Raw genomic sequence first — 16,616 nt, 5'->3', positions numbered from 1 at the left:
TATCCATGTCTGCTGCTCCATTCAGTTCATACTGCTGAATGGTGCGGCAGTGCTCATGCGTTACCGCCACTCCATTAACATGGGGGGGGGGGAGCAAAGGGCCACCATTCTCATGATCAGTGGAGGCCCCAGAGGTCGCACTCCCACCAATTAGATACTTATCCCTTAGGGCTCATGCACACAAACGTATTTTCTTTCCGAGTCTGTTTTTTATTTTTTGGCGGACCGTATGTGGAACCATTCATTTCAATGGGTTCGCAAAAAGAACGGAGGTTACCCCGTGTGCATTCCGTATGTTCGTATCTCCATTCCACAAAAAAATAGAACATATCCTTTTATTGTCCCCATTACGGACAAGGATAGTACTGTTCTGTTAGGAGCCAGCAGTTCCGTTCCGCAAAATACGGAATGCACACCAACGTCATCCGTATTTTCTGCGGACCACAAACTACATACGGTTGTGTGCATGAGCCCTTATCCTGTAGATGGATGAGTTATCAACACTTTTAAGGCCAATTTGACACAGACCTAATGTTGGGTGTGAGTCTACATACATCCGTATTACAACCGCAAATCCCAGCTCAACCATGGGTCTTAATATTCGAACTAACAGCATCTTAGATCATTATGATGCTGGTGGTTCAATTATTTTAACCCACGCTCAGGCTGGGAGTGGCGGCCATAATCCAGGCGCAGAAATGCTCCCAATGTTTCTCTTGTTGATCTAGGGCAGTGATGGCGAACCTATGGCACGGGTGCCAGAGGCGGCACTCAGAGCCCTCTCGGTGGGCACTCGCACCCTGGAAAAGTCTATGGTGTATCAATATGCCTTAGGCCTCCTGCACGCGAACCCCGTGGCCGTGCTGCGGGCCGCAATGCAAGAACACTGACCATGGGGCAGCCGCAGTGGATCACGGACCCATTCACTTTAATGGGTCCACGAGCTGCAAAAAGATAGGACATGTTCTATCTTTTTTCGGAATGGAAGTACGGGATGAAACCCCATGGAACCTCTCCCTAGGGTTCCGTTCTGTGCTTCCGTTCCGCACCATTCCGCATCTCCGGATTTGACAGACCCATTAAAGTGAAAGTGTCCGCATCCGTGATGCGGAATGCACGTGGAACGGTGCCCATGTATTGCGGATCCACAAATGCGGTCCTCAATATGGCAACGGGACACCTACAGTCATGTGCAGGAGGCCTTAGACTTTTCCTGCCATTCATCAGCGCAGGCGTACTATGAACACCACAGGCAGCGCACTGAGTGTAAACAGGCTTTTATAGCGAAAAGTACATGGAAGATATACTATACTATACTGGACTGTAGTATTCAGGGGAAATCCCATGTTGGCACTTTGTGATAAATATGTGGGTTTTGGGGTGCAGTTTGGGCACTCGGTCTCTAAAAGGTTTGCCATCACTGACCTAGGGTAACAATTTAACTTAAAAACAAAACGCATGAACAATCCTAATAATTGTGGTATCCTGTACTGTGATTCTCTCTGCTTCACTGCAATAGCGCAAATAATGTATAAATTGGATAGTAAACCCCAAAATATTGTGTGTGTAAATTTCTTAATTCCACTCTTCGTTTCTAGGAAAAAAAGTGAAGAAGAATTCTAAAAAGAAAAGCAGCAGTGAGAAAAAGTGAGTGATGAGTATTACTTATTCTAATATTCTGGAACAGATCAGTAAAGGATTAACCCTGAGTTCTCTTCAGGATGTTTACAAATCTGACTCTTTCAGGAACATACCAAAAAATCCTGCAGTTGAGACAGAATGATTTCCTGTTAGGCCCCTTGCAGACGAGCGTGTGCGGATCAGGTCCGGATGCGTTTTGAATGCATTCAGTGAAAAATGCGCGATTTAGCAAACAAAGTCATTCAGTTTTGTCTGTGATCGCATTCAGTTTTTATCGCTGAAGTGCAATGCGATTTTAATGCGTTTTTCACACGCGTGATAAACTGAAGGTATACAAACAACATCTCTTAGCAACCATCCGTGAAAAACGCATTGCATCCGCACTTGCTTGCGGATGCAATTTTCACGCAGCTCCATTCACTTCTTTGGGGCCAGCGTTGCGTGAAAATCACAGAATATAGAACATGCTGCGATTTTCACGCAACGCACAAGTGATGTGTGAAAACCAACGCACATGTGCACAGACACATTGAAATGAATGGGTGCGGATTCAGTGCGGGCGCAATTAGTTCGTATCACACATTGCACCCGCGTGGAATACTCGCTAGTCTGCAAGGGGCCTTAGTTATTTACTTCTAGATTTAGTACTTTCCCTTTTGAAGAATGTCTCAATGACTAACTAAAGTGATGTTTAACCACAACTGTCGACCTAGGTTATCAGTATCTGATCGGTGTGGGTCTGACACCTCATGGCTCCAGACTAAAAAAAATATCAAGGAGCCCTAAAAAATTTAGGAGCCAAATTTAAAATACATATAATTACGGTATAATAAACAAAAAAACACGTCTTATCTAGGGTTGTCACAATAAAACGCCCAAAAAGCCGCGTGCATTACACATTTTATGGAGCGTCTGGACCATAATAGTAGAACAGTCCGATCCTTTTTGTCGTGTAAGGTGACAAAAAAATGGCAAATTGCACGTGTTGTTTTTTTTTTTCTGTTACGGCGTTCACCGCATAGGAGATATTTTTAAATATTTTAATAGTTCACACTTTTTTGGGCGTGACGATATGTATTTTTTTGTTTATATATTTTATATGTAAAATTGGGCAAGGGGGTGATTTTGGTGTTTGTTTTTTTTAACTTTTTTTTATTTATTATTTTTTATTTTTTATTTAATAACTATTACCCACCTTAGGGGCTAGAACCTGGGATCTTTCATCCCTTGTCCTATTCGCCCTGATAGATCTCTGATAGAGACTCTGAGTGTAAAGAGTTAAAAAAAAAAAAAAAAAAGTTTAATAGCTAAGCGTTCAAGGTTATGTTACTCCCTAAATCTGGATGTTCTGCCAAGGTGTTTGTGTAAAGGTAACATCTTCTGGTTATTGTCGACAATACAGTAACGATTCTATAACGCTTTCTTGTTAGGTTGAGCTCAATTCTCAAATTAAATCTTAACCCCTTAAGGACATAGGACGTACCGGTACGGCCTATTTCCCGAGTCCTTAAGGACCAAGGACGTCCTAACTTTAAAATCGGCATTCCGGCGCCGCAGGGGTTAATTTGAACAGGATGCCGGCTGAAGTCATTCAGCCGGCATCCTGTTAAAACGCCAGGGGGGGTCATGTTGCACCCCCCCCCCCCCCGTGTCGGCGATCGCAGCAAACCGCAGGTCAATTTTTGCAGTTTCTGATCCCCGCGGTCCCTGACCGCGGGGATCAGAAACTTTAGAGTGCCTAAAATCAATATAGTACACCCCCCCCCCCCCCTGCACGATTTCATGGCGGCGGGTGGTGCAGGGGGGGTATCGCAGGCGGTGGGGGCGTTGCGGGAGGCGGGCGGTGCGGCAGGCGGGATCGCGACCCCCCGCCCGCCTCCCATTGCGTAATCGTTGGTGTACATTGGGTATACCAGGGTGCCAGCACATTGCTGGCACCCTGGTATAAACGGCTGACATCGTTGATGCGATGTCAGCCGTTTAACCCTTTCCATACAGCGGTCCGTACGGACCGCTGTATGGAAAAGGTTAACAGTAAGAGGGAGCTCCCTCCCTCTCCGATCGGGGGCTGCTGTGCCTTTGCAGCCCCCCGATGCGAGAGGGAGAGAGCCCCCCGACACCCCAGTCCTCACCCTTCCCCGTCTGCGAAGTTGTGGCAGACGGGGAAGGTTCCCATGGCAACAGGACGCCTGCTCAGGCGTCCTGCTGTCCATGGTGCTGAACAGATCTGTGCTGAAAGCATAGATCTGTTCAGTGTAAGTACAATACAGTACAGAAACCTATATAGGTTCTGTACTGTATTTTACAGACATCAGACCCACTGGATCTTCAAGAACCAAGTGGGTCTGGGTCAAAAAATAAAAAAAAAGTGAAAAAAGTTAAGATAAAAAAAACAAACATTTATCACTGAATAAAAATTTAAAAAAATAAAATAAACTACACATATTGGGTATCGCCGCGTCCGTAACGACCTGATCTATAAAACGGTCATGTTACTTTCCCCGCACAGTGAACGCCATAAAAATAAAAAAATAAAAACTATGAGAAAATTGAAATTTTGCCCACCTTACTTCCCAAAAAAGGTAATAAAAGTGATCAAAAAAGTCGCATGTACGCCAAAATAGTACCAATCAAACCGTCATCTCATCCCGCAAAAAATGAGACCCTACTCAAGATAATCGCCCAAAAACTGAAAAAAACTATGGCTCTTAGATTATGGAAACACTAAAACATCATCTTTTTTTTTTTTTGTTTCAAAAATAAAATCATTGTGTAAAACCTACATAAATAAAAATAAAGTATACATATTAGGTATTGCCGCGTCCGTATCGACCGGCTCTATATAAATATCACATGACCCAACCCCTCAGGTGACCACCGTAAAAAAAATAAAAAATAAAACTGTGTAAAAAAAGCAATTTTCTCGTGCGTGGCATTGGGGGACACAGCACCATGGGTATATGCCCAGCTGCCACTAGGAGGCTGACACTAGAAACAAAAAAGTGTTGGCTCCACCCAGGTGGGCTATACCCCTCTGCTAGAGCCAGAACAACTCAGTCTAGTTCTAGTGTCCGTAGGAGGCAGACATGACCTGCTAGCAGGTCCTTTTTCTGCTAATTTTTTATTTTATTTTTATTTCTTTTAATTTTTTCCTCTACAGGTAGCAGGGGCGGCTCCATCGTGTTCCACCTTAGTTGCCCCCCTGCGGGCGCGTACTCGGTACCTTGCAGCCACCCAGTCCCCAACGTGACCTGCTTCTGCAGTGGATTCCGGCGGACCCACGGTTCCGTGTTGAGTCCGCCGAGGGGGTGGTCATGCTGCGCCTGAACTAATCGGAGGGTGAGTATGAGCTTCAGCCCCAACCCATCTTCCCCTAGTATAGCTGGGCCTTTGGGGGGGCACCTCTCCTTCACTCTCCTTCTCAGGGGGGTCTCCCTTCTGGAGCCCTTTTTAATGGAGATCGGCTCCTTTAAGACGGCCATTCTCGGCCTTCGCCCTTTCCTACCTCGGTGGCTGTGTCCTCTCCTCTGCCTGTCCTCGGCGCTGTCTGTTTTATTCCTGCGCTGGCGGGCGGGGGTTGCCGGCGGCGGCGCTTTCCTCTGCGTCCGACTGCGCCCTGAGGATGGGGAGCGCATACTAGAGGCCGCGGCTTTTGCTCGGCCTAGGCCGCGGTCACGTGGGCGGGCGTCGTCTCCGCCTCCTGCGCTTCCCGGGCTTCCTCTCTTGCCCCTCCCCTTGTGGGCGTTCCTCCCGAGGTCTCTCTTCCTTCCGCCCAATCCAGCGCCAGCGCGGGCTGCTAGGGGGGCGGTTCTTCTGCCGAACGGCTTCTCTGTGCCTGGGCTGAGCGGTCGCGTGCGTCGCCATATCCTCCTGCGCTCCGGATCCTCCAGCGCTCGTTTTTTCTGGGACACAGCACCATTGGTCGTGGTAGGCAGCCTCTGGCTGACTTCTTCTTTTCAGGTTCCACCACCGCCATCATGTCTTCCTCTGGTCAGGTCCCCACTCCCCCTGCCGCCATTTCCACTCATTACGCCTGCTCTGTGTGTAATAGGAAGTTCCCATGCGGCCAGCCTACGTCCCTCTGTGTGCAGTGCCTCACCCCCGGGCCCGCCCAGTCCGCTCCTGCGGCCTCTACCTTGTCGGTTCTCCCGGAATGGGCTGCTACCCTGTCCCAGGCCATAGGTAGCCTTGCTAGCCTCTCCCAATCCCTGGCACAGTCTCTGGACAGTCTCCCTGCCCAGATTGCGGCCGCTTCTGGCAGGGCCTCTACCGCTGGTGATGCGCCTGGCGATGGTTCCCATCCTCGCTCCGGCTCTCGGTCCCGCAAACGACCACGTACGGTCTCGGCTGGGTCCCACTCCTCCTCAGTTTCCCCGGATCGCTCCCCGGCTAGGTCTGAGTCCGGTGAGATTTCTTCTTCAGCCGCTTCCGCCGCTCCTGGGGACTCCTCCGCTTCAGATTCTGAATCTGAGCGGTGTTCGGCGATGTCGGCAGCCGTGCAGGATCTCATCAGGGCCGTTCGGGACGCACTCCACGTACAGGACGTCCCCTCGTCCTCCTCCCTGGAGGCGGTGTCCTTCCGCCGCTCTAAGCGGTCCACGGTGGTTTTTCCCAATCACGAGGATCTGGACGCTCTCCTTGCCAAGGAGTGGCGTCACCCTGACCGGCGCCTTCATCTCACCAAGGCTTCTGATGTCCCTTATCCTTTCTCTGAGGATTCGGTCAATCTCTGGACGATTTCCCCCCTGGTGGATCCTCAGGTCGCTCGTCTGGCGAAGGCTACTACGCTTCCCCTGGCTGATGCGGCTTCCTTGTCGGATCCCGCTGATAAACGGGTCGACTCCTTGGCCAAGTCTGTTTTCATAGCGGCGGGCGCCGCCATCCGCCCTGCGTTTGCCGCCTCTTGGGTCGCCAAGGCATGCGCTGTTTGGGCAAAGCAGCTTCTCCGTGCCTTACCTGCTGACTCTGACCAGGGGGACTTGGCAGTGCTTGCCTCCCAGATCTATCAGGCCTCCAAGTTTCTTTGTGACGCCTCTATGGAATCGGCTCGCCGCTCTGGGCGTGCGGCCGCCAACTCTGTGGCTATCCGCCGCACCATCTGGCTTCGTTCCTGGGCGGCGGACGCCGCCTCTAAGAAGGCTCTTATCTCTCTTCCCTTTCTCGGTGGAAAGCTTTTTGGGAAACGCTTAGAGGAGCTCATCTCCGAGGCCACTGGAGGTAAGAGTTCTCTTCTTCCTCAGAATCAGCCTCGCCGCCGTCGTTTCCCCGGGTCGTCCTCCCGGACGCAGTCCTTTCGGTCCTCTCGGGCCCCTCCTGCCCGATCTGACAAGAAGCCTTCCAGGCCTTCCTTCAAGTCCAGGCCCTCTTGGCACGCCAAGCCCAAGCCCGCTCGTCCCCAGTCCACTAAGCCTCCTTCAGCATGACTCGATCCCCGTCATGGTGGGAGGGCGCCTGCTTGTCTTTCGGGATGTTTGGCGGGCAAACGTAGAAGACGCTTGGGTTCTCGAGGTGGTCTCTTCTGGGTACAGAATCGAATTCACCGACCTTCCGCCCAGTCGTTTCTTCTTGACGTCCCCCCCCATGTCTCCCGCCCGGGCAGACAGTTTTTTTTCAGGCCATTCATTCCCTGCGCGCTCTGGGGGTCATCGTTCCGGTTCCAGAGTCAGAACGTTTTCGGGGCTTCTACTCGAACCTGTTCACCGTCCCCAAAAAGGACGGCTCACTCCGTCCTATCCTGGATCTGAAGGCGCTCAATCGGTTTGTCCGGGTCCGTCATTTCCGCATGGAGTCCCTCCGGTCCGTGATCGCCTCCCTGGAGTTGGGCGAGTTCCTGTCGTCGGTCGACATTCAGGATGCCTATCTCCACGTTCCCATCGCCCTCTCCCATCAAAGGTTCCTTCGCTTCGCGGTGGGTTCGCTTCATTTCCAATTTGTAGCCCTTCCCTTCGGTCTGGCCTCCGCACCAAGGGTTTTCACCAAGGTGTTAGCTCCCCTAGTGGCTCTTCTTCGTGCCAGGGGGGTCGCCCTGGTGCCTTACCTGGACGACCTTCTGATTCGGGCCCCGTCTCCCGAGGACAATCTGTCCAGCCTGAGCATCACCCTCTCGGCTCTTGCTAGGTTCGGGTGGCTTGTCAACCACTCCAAGTCCTCCCTTGTCCCACGCCAGAAGATGCTCTTTCTGGGAATGCTGTTCGATACTCGCCTCGGGCGGGTGTTCCTTCCCCCGGAGAAGGTGTCTTCTCTTCAGGCGGGGGTACATCTTCTCCGCAGGCCGTCCTCTCTGACCATCAGGACATGTATGCGCGTCCTGGGGAGGATGGTGGCCTCTTTCGAAGCCATTCCTTATTCCCAATTCCACTCTCGGGACCTGCAGATGTTCATCTTGTCCAGGTGGGACAAGTCCCCGGAGGGTCTCGAGCGCCTCGTTCGTCTCCCTCCTCAGATTCGCCTGGATCTCTCCTGGTGGTTGCTTCCCCGGACGGTGTCCCTGGGCCGGTCCTTCCTCCCCCCCAGTTGGCGCGTGATCACGACCGATGCCAGCCTCTCGGGATGGGGAGCGGTGTTCGAGTCCCTCACGGTTCAGGGTCTGTGGTCTGTTCAGGAATCCTCCCTGCAGATCAACGTTCTCGAACTCAGGGCAATTTTCTTAGCACTGTCGCACTGGACTTCCCGTCTGCGCGGCCTCCCGATCCGGATTCAAACGGACAACTCCACCGCCGTGGCTTATCTGAATCATCAGGGGGGCACCAGGAGTGTGATGGCCCTGCGAGAGGCCTCTCAGATCCTGCGATGGGCGGAGGAACACGTTCCCGTTCTCTCCGCCGTCCACATTCCCGGGGTCGACAATTGGGCGGCAGACTTTCTCAGTCGTCAGCTCGTCGACCCGGGCGAATGGTCTCTCCACCCGGAAGTGTTTCATCAACTGTGTCTCCGGTGGGGAGTTCCGGACGTGGATCTCTTCGCGTCTCGCCTGAATCACAGACTTCCGCGCTATGTTGCGCGGTCCAGGGATCCGCAAGCTCTTGCGGTCGATGCCCTGGTTCTGCCTTGGTCCCAGTTCGACCTTCTGTATCTCTTTCCGCCCATCCCTCTTCTGCCTCGAGTGCTCAAGCGTCTCAAGGCGGCCCGGGTGCCGGCGATTCTGGTGGCCCCAGATTGGCCCCGCAGGGCGTGGTACGCAGATCTCGTGTTCCTGCTCGCCGACGTTCCATGGCGTCTTCCCCTGCGTCGCGATCTCCTTTCACAGGGCCCTCTGTTCCACCCGAATTTACCGCAGCTTCGTTTGACGGCGTGGCTGTTGAGACCGCGATCCTGAAGGCCCGGGGTCTCTCGGACTCTGTCGTTCAGACGATGCTTCGCGCTCGGAAGCCCCAGTCGGCCCGTATTTACTATCGGACCTGGAGGGCGTATTTTGCTTGGTGCGAGTCCGCACGTTCTCGTCCTCTCCTTTTTTCGGTCCCTAATATTCTGGCCTTTCTTCAGGCTGGTTTTGATAAGGGGCTTCGCCTGGCTTCTCTCAGGGGGCAGATTTCTGCCCTTTCGGTCCTTTTTCAACGTTCTGTGGCCGCGCGGGCTCAGGTTAAGACTTTTCTGCAGGGTGTCGCGCGCCGAGCCCCTCCTTTTCGTCCTCCGGTGGAGCCGTGGGACCTGAATCTTGTTCTTGATGCTCTTCAGTCCTCTCCTTTTGAGCCCTTGGCAGACATCTCTCTGTCGTTTGTGTCATTTAAGGTTGCCTTCCTTGTGGCTATCACCTCTATCCGTCGGGTTTCCGAACTGGCGGCGCTTTCCTGCCGGTCGCCTTTTCTGGTGTTCCATCGGGACAAGGTCGTTTTGCGTCCCGTTCCTTCTTTTCTCCCTAAGGTTGTCACCCCGTTTCACATCAATGAGGAGATTATCCTTCCTTCCTTCTGCCCTAATCCTTCTCACCCTCGGGAGAAGTCTCTCCATTGCCTGGATGTTGTTCGGGCTCTCCGCTGGTACCTTCGTCTCACGGAACCCTTCCGTCGTTCGGATTCTCTTTTCTTGGTTCCGGCGGGTCCTCGTAAAGGTCTGCCTGCCTCCAAGGCCACCATCTCTCGCTGGGTTCGGTCGGCTGTCAAGGAGGCCTACGCCGCGAAGGGTCGCGCTCCCCCTTCCAGGTTGACCGCTCATTCGACTAGGGCAGTCGGAGCTTCCTGGGCGGTGCGTCATCAGGCTTCGGCTGCCCAGCTTTGCCGGGCCGCCACCTGGGCGTCAGTTCACACTTTTGCTAAATTCTACCACATTCATTCCCTGGCTTCTGCTGATGCCAGCCTGGGGCGTAAGGTTCTGCAGGCAGCGGTGCTTTAGGTTGCCGTCTGGCGATCTTCTTCCCTCCCTCAGGGACTGCTTTGGGACGTCCCATGGTGCTGTGTCCCCCAATGCCACGCACGAGAAAAATGGATTTTTTGTACTCACCGTAAAATCCTTTTCTCGTAGTAGGCATTGGGGGACACAGATCCCTCCCTTTCTTTGGAGCATTTGTTCTTGTTCGTGGTTCCGGCGTTTGCTTGTGGTTGTCGGGTTCCCCAGTTCAAGACTTGTTGGCACTCCGTTTCTTTTTGGTTCAGGTGTGGCGTTCCTACTGCTTTTGGTACTGACTGAGTTGTTCTGGCTCTAGCAGAGGGGTATAGCCCACCTGGGTGGAGCCAACACTTTTTTGTTTCTAGTGTCAGCCTCCTAGTGGCAGCTGGGCATATACCCATGGTGCTGTGTCCCCCAATGCCTACTACGAGAAAAGGATTTTACGGTGAGTACAAAAAATCCATTTTTTTGCCATCTTACGTCACAAAAAGTGTAATAGCAAGCGATCAAAAAGTCATATGCACCCCAAAATAGTGCCATTCAAACTGTCATCTCCTCCCGCAAAAAATTAGACCCTACTCAAGATAATCGCCCAAAAACTGAAAAAACTATGGCTCTCAGACTATGGAGACACTAAACAATTTTTTGGTTTTAAAAATGAAGTTATTGTATAAAACTTGCATAAATAAAAAAAATTGTATACATATTAGGTATCGCTGCGTCCGTGACAACCAGCTCTATAAAATTACCACGTGATCTAACCTGTCAGATAAATGTTGTAAATAACAAAAAAAAAAAACGTGCCAAAAAAGCTATTTGTTACCTTGCCGCACAAAAAGTGTAATATAGAGCAACCAAAAATCATATGTACCCTGAACTAGTACCAACAATACTGCCACCCTATTCCGTACTTTCTACAATGGGGTCACTTTTTTGGAGTTTCTACTCTAGGGGTGCATCAGGGGGGCTTCAAATGGGACATGGTGTCAAAAAACCAGTCCAGCAAAATCTGCCTTCCAAAAACCGTATGGCATTCCTTTCCTTCTGCGCCCTGCCATGTACCCGTACAGCGGTTTACAACCACATATGAGGTGTTTCTGTAAACTACAGAATCAGGGCCATAAATAATGAGTTTTGTTTGGCTGTTAACCCTTGCTTTGTAACTGGAAAAAAAATATTAAAATGGAAAATCTGCCAAAAAAGTGAAATTTTGAAATTGTATCTCTATTTTCCATTAAATCTTGTGCAACACCTAAAGGGTTAACAAAGTTTGTAAAATCAGTTTTGAATACCTTGAGGGGTGTAGTTTCTTAGATGGGGTCACTTTTATGGAGTTTCTACTCTAGGGGTGCATCAGGGGGCTTCAAATGGGACATGGTGTCAAAAAACCAGTCCAGCAAAATCTGGCTTCCAAAAACCATACGGCGTACCTTTCACTCTACGCCCCGCTGTGTGGCCGTACAGTAGTTTACGGCCACATATGGGGTGTTTCTGTAAACGGCAGAGTCAGGGCAATAAAGATACAGTCTTGTTTGGCTGTTAACCCTTGCTTTGTTAGTGGAAAAAATGGGTTAAAATGGAAAATTAGGCAAAAAAATGAAATTCTCAAATTTCATCCCCATTTGCCAATAACTCTTTTGCAACACCTAAAGGGTTAACAGAGTTTGTAAAATCAGTTTTGAATGCCTTGAGGGGTGTAGTTTATAGAATGGGGTCATTTTTGGGCGGTTTCTATTATGTAAGCCTCGCAAAGTGACTTCAGAGCTGTAGTTGTCCCTAAAAATTGTGTTTTTGTAAATTTCAGAAAAATTTCAAGATTTGCTTCTAAACTTCTAAGCCTTGTAACATCCCCAAAAAATAAAATATTCCCAAAATAATTCAAACATGAAGTAGACATATGGGGAATGTTAAGTCATCACAATTTTTGGGGGTATTACTATGTATTACAGAAGTAGAGAGACAAACTTTGAAATTTGCTAATTTTTCCAAATTTTTGGTAAATTAGGTATTTTATTATGCAAAAAAATTAATTTTTTTGACTTTATTTTACCAGTGTCATGAAGTACAATATGTGACGAAAAAACAATCTCAGAATGGCCTGTATAAGTAAAAGCGTTTTAAAGTTATCACCACATAAAGTGACACTGGTCAGATTTGCAAAAAATGGCCTGGTCCTTAAGGTGAAAATGAGCCTGGTCCTTAAGGGGTTAAGACTGCTAAGTTTTTCATAAAATTTAATAATGGTGAGTAAAAGTTTGACCCAAGAAGAAAGTTATACGGACTGCACCTCCTAAAAATAAAAGTTCTGCATGTGCAATGTTCATCTATACCTGTTAGGCTTAAATTTACATTCACATATCTTAATAAAATCACCAGAATTAGAAATATCTCAAAATCGGTTTTAACAGTAGAAATAAAAAACAAAACAACTGTAGTGCACCCCGAAAACCAATATGTTTCCTGAAAGTGGACAACCTGATGCGCTTTTGGACACCTGGCTGTGCAGGGAACTGCAGCCCGCCCCTTTTACTAAAAGGGGTTATCCCATGACGAATGTCAGATTACGGCATAAGAAGTAGATAGAAGTGTGAAGCAGCAGTGGAAAAAGTCGGTGCTTGGTTTATGTCCCCACACGTGGTATTTTATACCTTTTGAGAACAAATAAATATTTTGTATTAGGGCTAGTATTGCCCGCTGTGCCTGTATTGTGGCCCGCAAACAGCGGCTCCAAAATATACATGCATCAGCGGTTTGTGCTCAAACATGAATGCAGACCCATTCACGAGCGGAGGTACGGAAGCACTACGGAGTACTTCCGTGGGTTTTCTATCTGTGCCTCCACACTGCAAAAAAGTAGTGGATGCAGATTGTGGACCCAATTCAAGTGAATGGGTCCACGTCCACAGATGGTGGTCACATGGTCGGTGCCCGTGCAAATTGTGGTCCACAGCACAGGCCTGGCCGCCACACGTTCCTGTGTATGAGCCCTTATAATTCAAGTTTTCCGCAGTTTTACACACAGATTACATCATTACAACATTATTATCCATAACATAGGACCGCACAAATATTTTACTATTTATAACCATTCATCTACGTAACTTGCACCTACTCCAACTTCTAATTTGACCAAGGTTCCTTATTGCCTACATAATTCGTTCACTTGGGTCGCCCATCAATGTTCTCCAGTTTTAGTACCCATCTCCATTCTCCTCCCCAAAGAGACATATGGGCCATAAAACCAAAGTGGGCCCCTTCATTTATCGCCTCTCCCAACACCAAGGATCGAACATGATTTTAAACGTGCTAATGGCCTTCTTCAGTCTCCATAGACCAGTACACTTATCCCGACCAAGACCTCCATCACTAATGGAAAGATTCTCCACTTTCTAAAGGCCACCGTGTCACGTACCGGTGACCAGACCACTGTGTCACGTGACAAGGGTTGCCCAAGCCCTTCAGGCTGATTCACCTCACTCTACCACACTCTGTTACGCCCTACGCTGGGCTGTAACTCTAGCATAAATCGCCACCAGAAGCCTGTAAGCACTCCCACGCAATAACACAAAAATGTTGCTGCTACCCCCGCCAGTTATAAGGTCGACGGGACACCCCTGAGTGTTCCACTCGCAAGCAAACACCCGCACGATAGCTTCACGGAAAAATGTACAGCCTCAGACTGCGCACACACACACCTCATGGAGCTAACAGGTTCTTAAGGTTACTAAACAAACCATCAAACTTTTAGGTTTAATGTATAAAAAATACAGTACTTGGTTACAAAAAATGATTAACAAGAGACATACATGAATGGCAAACAATTGTGAAAAAAAAAGGAGAAAACAAAGTTCTAATCCATTAGATCTCCCACTTTGTGACACCCAAATATCCAGGGATTACATTTTTATGCTTTTCCCCCACTGGCAGGTCTGAGGGGGATTCTCACTACCACCTCTTGCTCAGCCCCTCTGGGCCGAGCTTCATTACCCAGGCAGCCGGCCCACTGGCCAACTAGGGAACAGGTATAAAAATATCAAAAAAGATAGTTTCCCAGTTGCCCTGGTGAAGATACAGACCCCAGACCTTCTTCATAATTCATATCTCATCGTTCCGAGTCCTAGCATATCAAACGAGACAAGTCCAGGACACACTGAAGATGAGATCCTTATTTTAAGAAGATGAAGGCGAGTTGATACGCCATGTCTGGTGTCCATGCGATGCCCCATCATACCAGAGATGTAAGCTAGATTTTGGGGACATCCGATCCCTCCTGAACAAGTTATGAAGGATTACGGATTGTGGTTCATGCTGACACAAGACGCCGGAGAGTCTGCTTTCCCGAGTGTGACCAGCAAACGGGACCATCCTCGTTAGAATCTCTGTGCTAACTACCCCCCTGGAAACCAATTAGTGCAGTCCAATTTTTTCATCTCTATCATCTCTATCATCTCTATCTCTATTACGACATATACCCATAAAAGCTATATTATCACAGCAAACATTATAATAACTAGGAATAAGGCGGTCCTTATTCCTGACACACCATTACATCATGACACTTTTAATCGATTACTAGAACACATCACGATACACTTCAATATGATAATGAATCCCTTAGCTAAGCTCCTTTCTGAGGTACAACACAAGATGTCTTCCAGGGACACACGGCTGACCATCAGATCCAATGTGGTTTCTGCAACAAACTGTAGAATATTTTTCGGGAGACAAATCCTTTAAATGAAGCTATGCACAGCGAGTGGCCGCAGTGCTGGGAAAAACAGTGGATGGGACACAGCACTAGAATTGTCAGCCCCTTCATTAGTCGCTGGTGGTCCCAGTGGTCAGACGCCATCGATCATACAGTGGTGACACATCCTTGCGATATGCCATCACTTTCCAAGATAGGAAGACCCTGCACGGTCGGCTGTGACGGCGCTCTCACTAGTGACTAGCTATTGCTTCAGGAGACTATTCAGATTAGATCTTTTCCAATACAAATGTATATTTAAAAAATAATCCTAATTAAAAGTGTTGTCTAACCCCTTAATAGTTTTTAAAAACTGCTGCCAATTGTCTAAAATCCAAATTATCTGACAATATTTTTGTTTCTTTTATTCGTAATGTTTAATAAAGCCGTTAAAAAAATAATAATTCGCACAACTATGCATGATAACGGGGGCTTTAATGTAAGGTGTCTGACTTATTATTTGGCAGTGTCTTAGCAGCTTTCTTTTTCTTCAAGGATTGCAGCACAGTTCCCTTCTGCTGAGGAAAGCAAAGAGCATAAGGATACACCAAGCAAGTCAGAAGATACCCCTGATAAGGTACACATTTATGTAAATATTCTACCATTATCACACTCCCTTCCTAGTTGACATGTTAAAGGTTTTGTCCAAGTCTATTTTAAAGGTAGATTTAGACGGGTGATATTCGGGCTAATTATTGGGAGCGAATGTTCCAGCGAATGCTCGTTTCCAACAGTCTGCCCATCTAAAGGTGCTTGCATTTGACCTGATGAACGAAACGCCCGTTCATCGGGGAAAATGATCGTTTGTGCAGGCAAGTAAATTATCCTTTCTGGTCAGCAGAACGCGCATTCTCTTACTGTGGTGGTGATTGCTGCATGTGAATGAGGAGCTTCACCTTCACTGAACGAGCTGCCGACTGTCGGGAAAGAACGCTTCCCAACAATCTGCTTCTAGTCGCCTGGTGTAAATCCAACTTAAAACCCTTGACGGTGGTCCCGCTATTCTGCGCTCACCTGTCATGCAGAGATGATGTGGTGTAGATGTATGGGACAGCTGCAGCCATTTCTGTTGTGGCAAGTCATTGGCTGCAGTGGTCTCGCACATGTTATTTGTCTTTGCTACAGATGAATAAGCACAGGCACAAGCCCCCTGAGCAGTCGGTGATCTAAAGGGGAATTCTGGTTGTTAGATGTGATCCCCCTACTGCTGGGTCCCCCAGCAATCCTGAGAACGGGGACCTTATACCTCTCACCCATCAAAATGAACGGAGCAGCAGTTCCCATGTTTATGGGAGTTCTGGAAGTAGCCAATCAGAACAGACAACGCTGTATATCCCAGGAGCTCAGCCTGGTCACCTTGCTCCTCTTCACTGTCTTGTTTGGCTGTAAGATAACTGGTTCCATCAGGAGCCTCCCACCTCTGCCCTTTCTATAGTATAACAGAAAGATTTAACCCTGCCCTTCTGATAAGCTGCGCTTTAACTGGCCACCAGCAAAGATGGCAGAGATCATCAGGCGGTTTGTCGGGTTTCTGAAAGACTGTGCGTGTCATGTTCCAGCAGAAAATGCTGCAGACTGACAAAAGACTACTAGATTTCTGTTGTCTAGATCTAGTGTTCCTATTAAGAGGACCCCACAGCGGAAGAGTAGGGACATCCCAACCATACCAGAAATCATTGCTAAAGTCCACTATAATTATGGCATGGAACTACTGATTGCAAAACAGCTTTGCCGATTATCATGTGTCAGTGCAAGGTGGCTAAAATGGGCGTCTTATATATCCAAACACTATCCATCTTTGCCAGATCTACAAGTGTAGAAGATACATACCTCAATTTTACTGCTTGATTTTAAATGTGGCGCAGTGTTTATTATTGTTTGTTTGTTGGTCGTTCTTTCACGCCCT

The 16,616-nt window shown here is 48.6% G+C and overlaps 1 protein-coding gene across 5 annotated transcripts in view; it reads left to right on the top strand.

Moving 5' to 3' along the window:
- Positions 1-16,616, top strand: part of TTC3 (tetratricopeptide repeat domain 3) — a 188,632-nt gene that overhangs the window by 71,562 nt on the left and 100,454 nt on the right. For all 5 annotated transcript variants that reach the window (XM_044284379.1, XM_044284380.1, XM_044284383.1 and 2 more), the window contains 2 exons: positions 1,599-1,647; positions 15,206-15,287. In XM_044284379.1, the coding sequence (XP_044140314.1) occupies positions 1,599-1,647; positions 15,206-15,287 (131 nt within the window). The remainder of the gene's footprint in view (positions 1-1,598; positions 1,648-15,205; positions 15,288-16,616) is intronic.

The sequence above is a fragment of the Bufo gargarizans genome, chromosome 3, assembly GCF_014858855.1.
Source record: "Bufo gargarizans isolate SCDJY-AF-19 chromosome 3, ASM1485885v1, whole genome shotgun sequence".
In the NCBI taxonomy this organism is placed as follows: Eukaryota; Metazoa; Chordata; class Amphibia; order Anura; family Bufonidae; genus Bufo; species Bufo gargarizans.
This window is presented reverse-complemented; position numbering and strand designations above follow the sequence as displayed.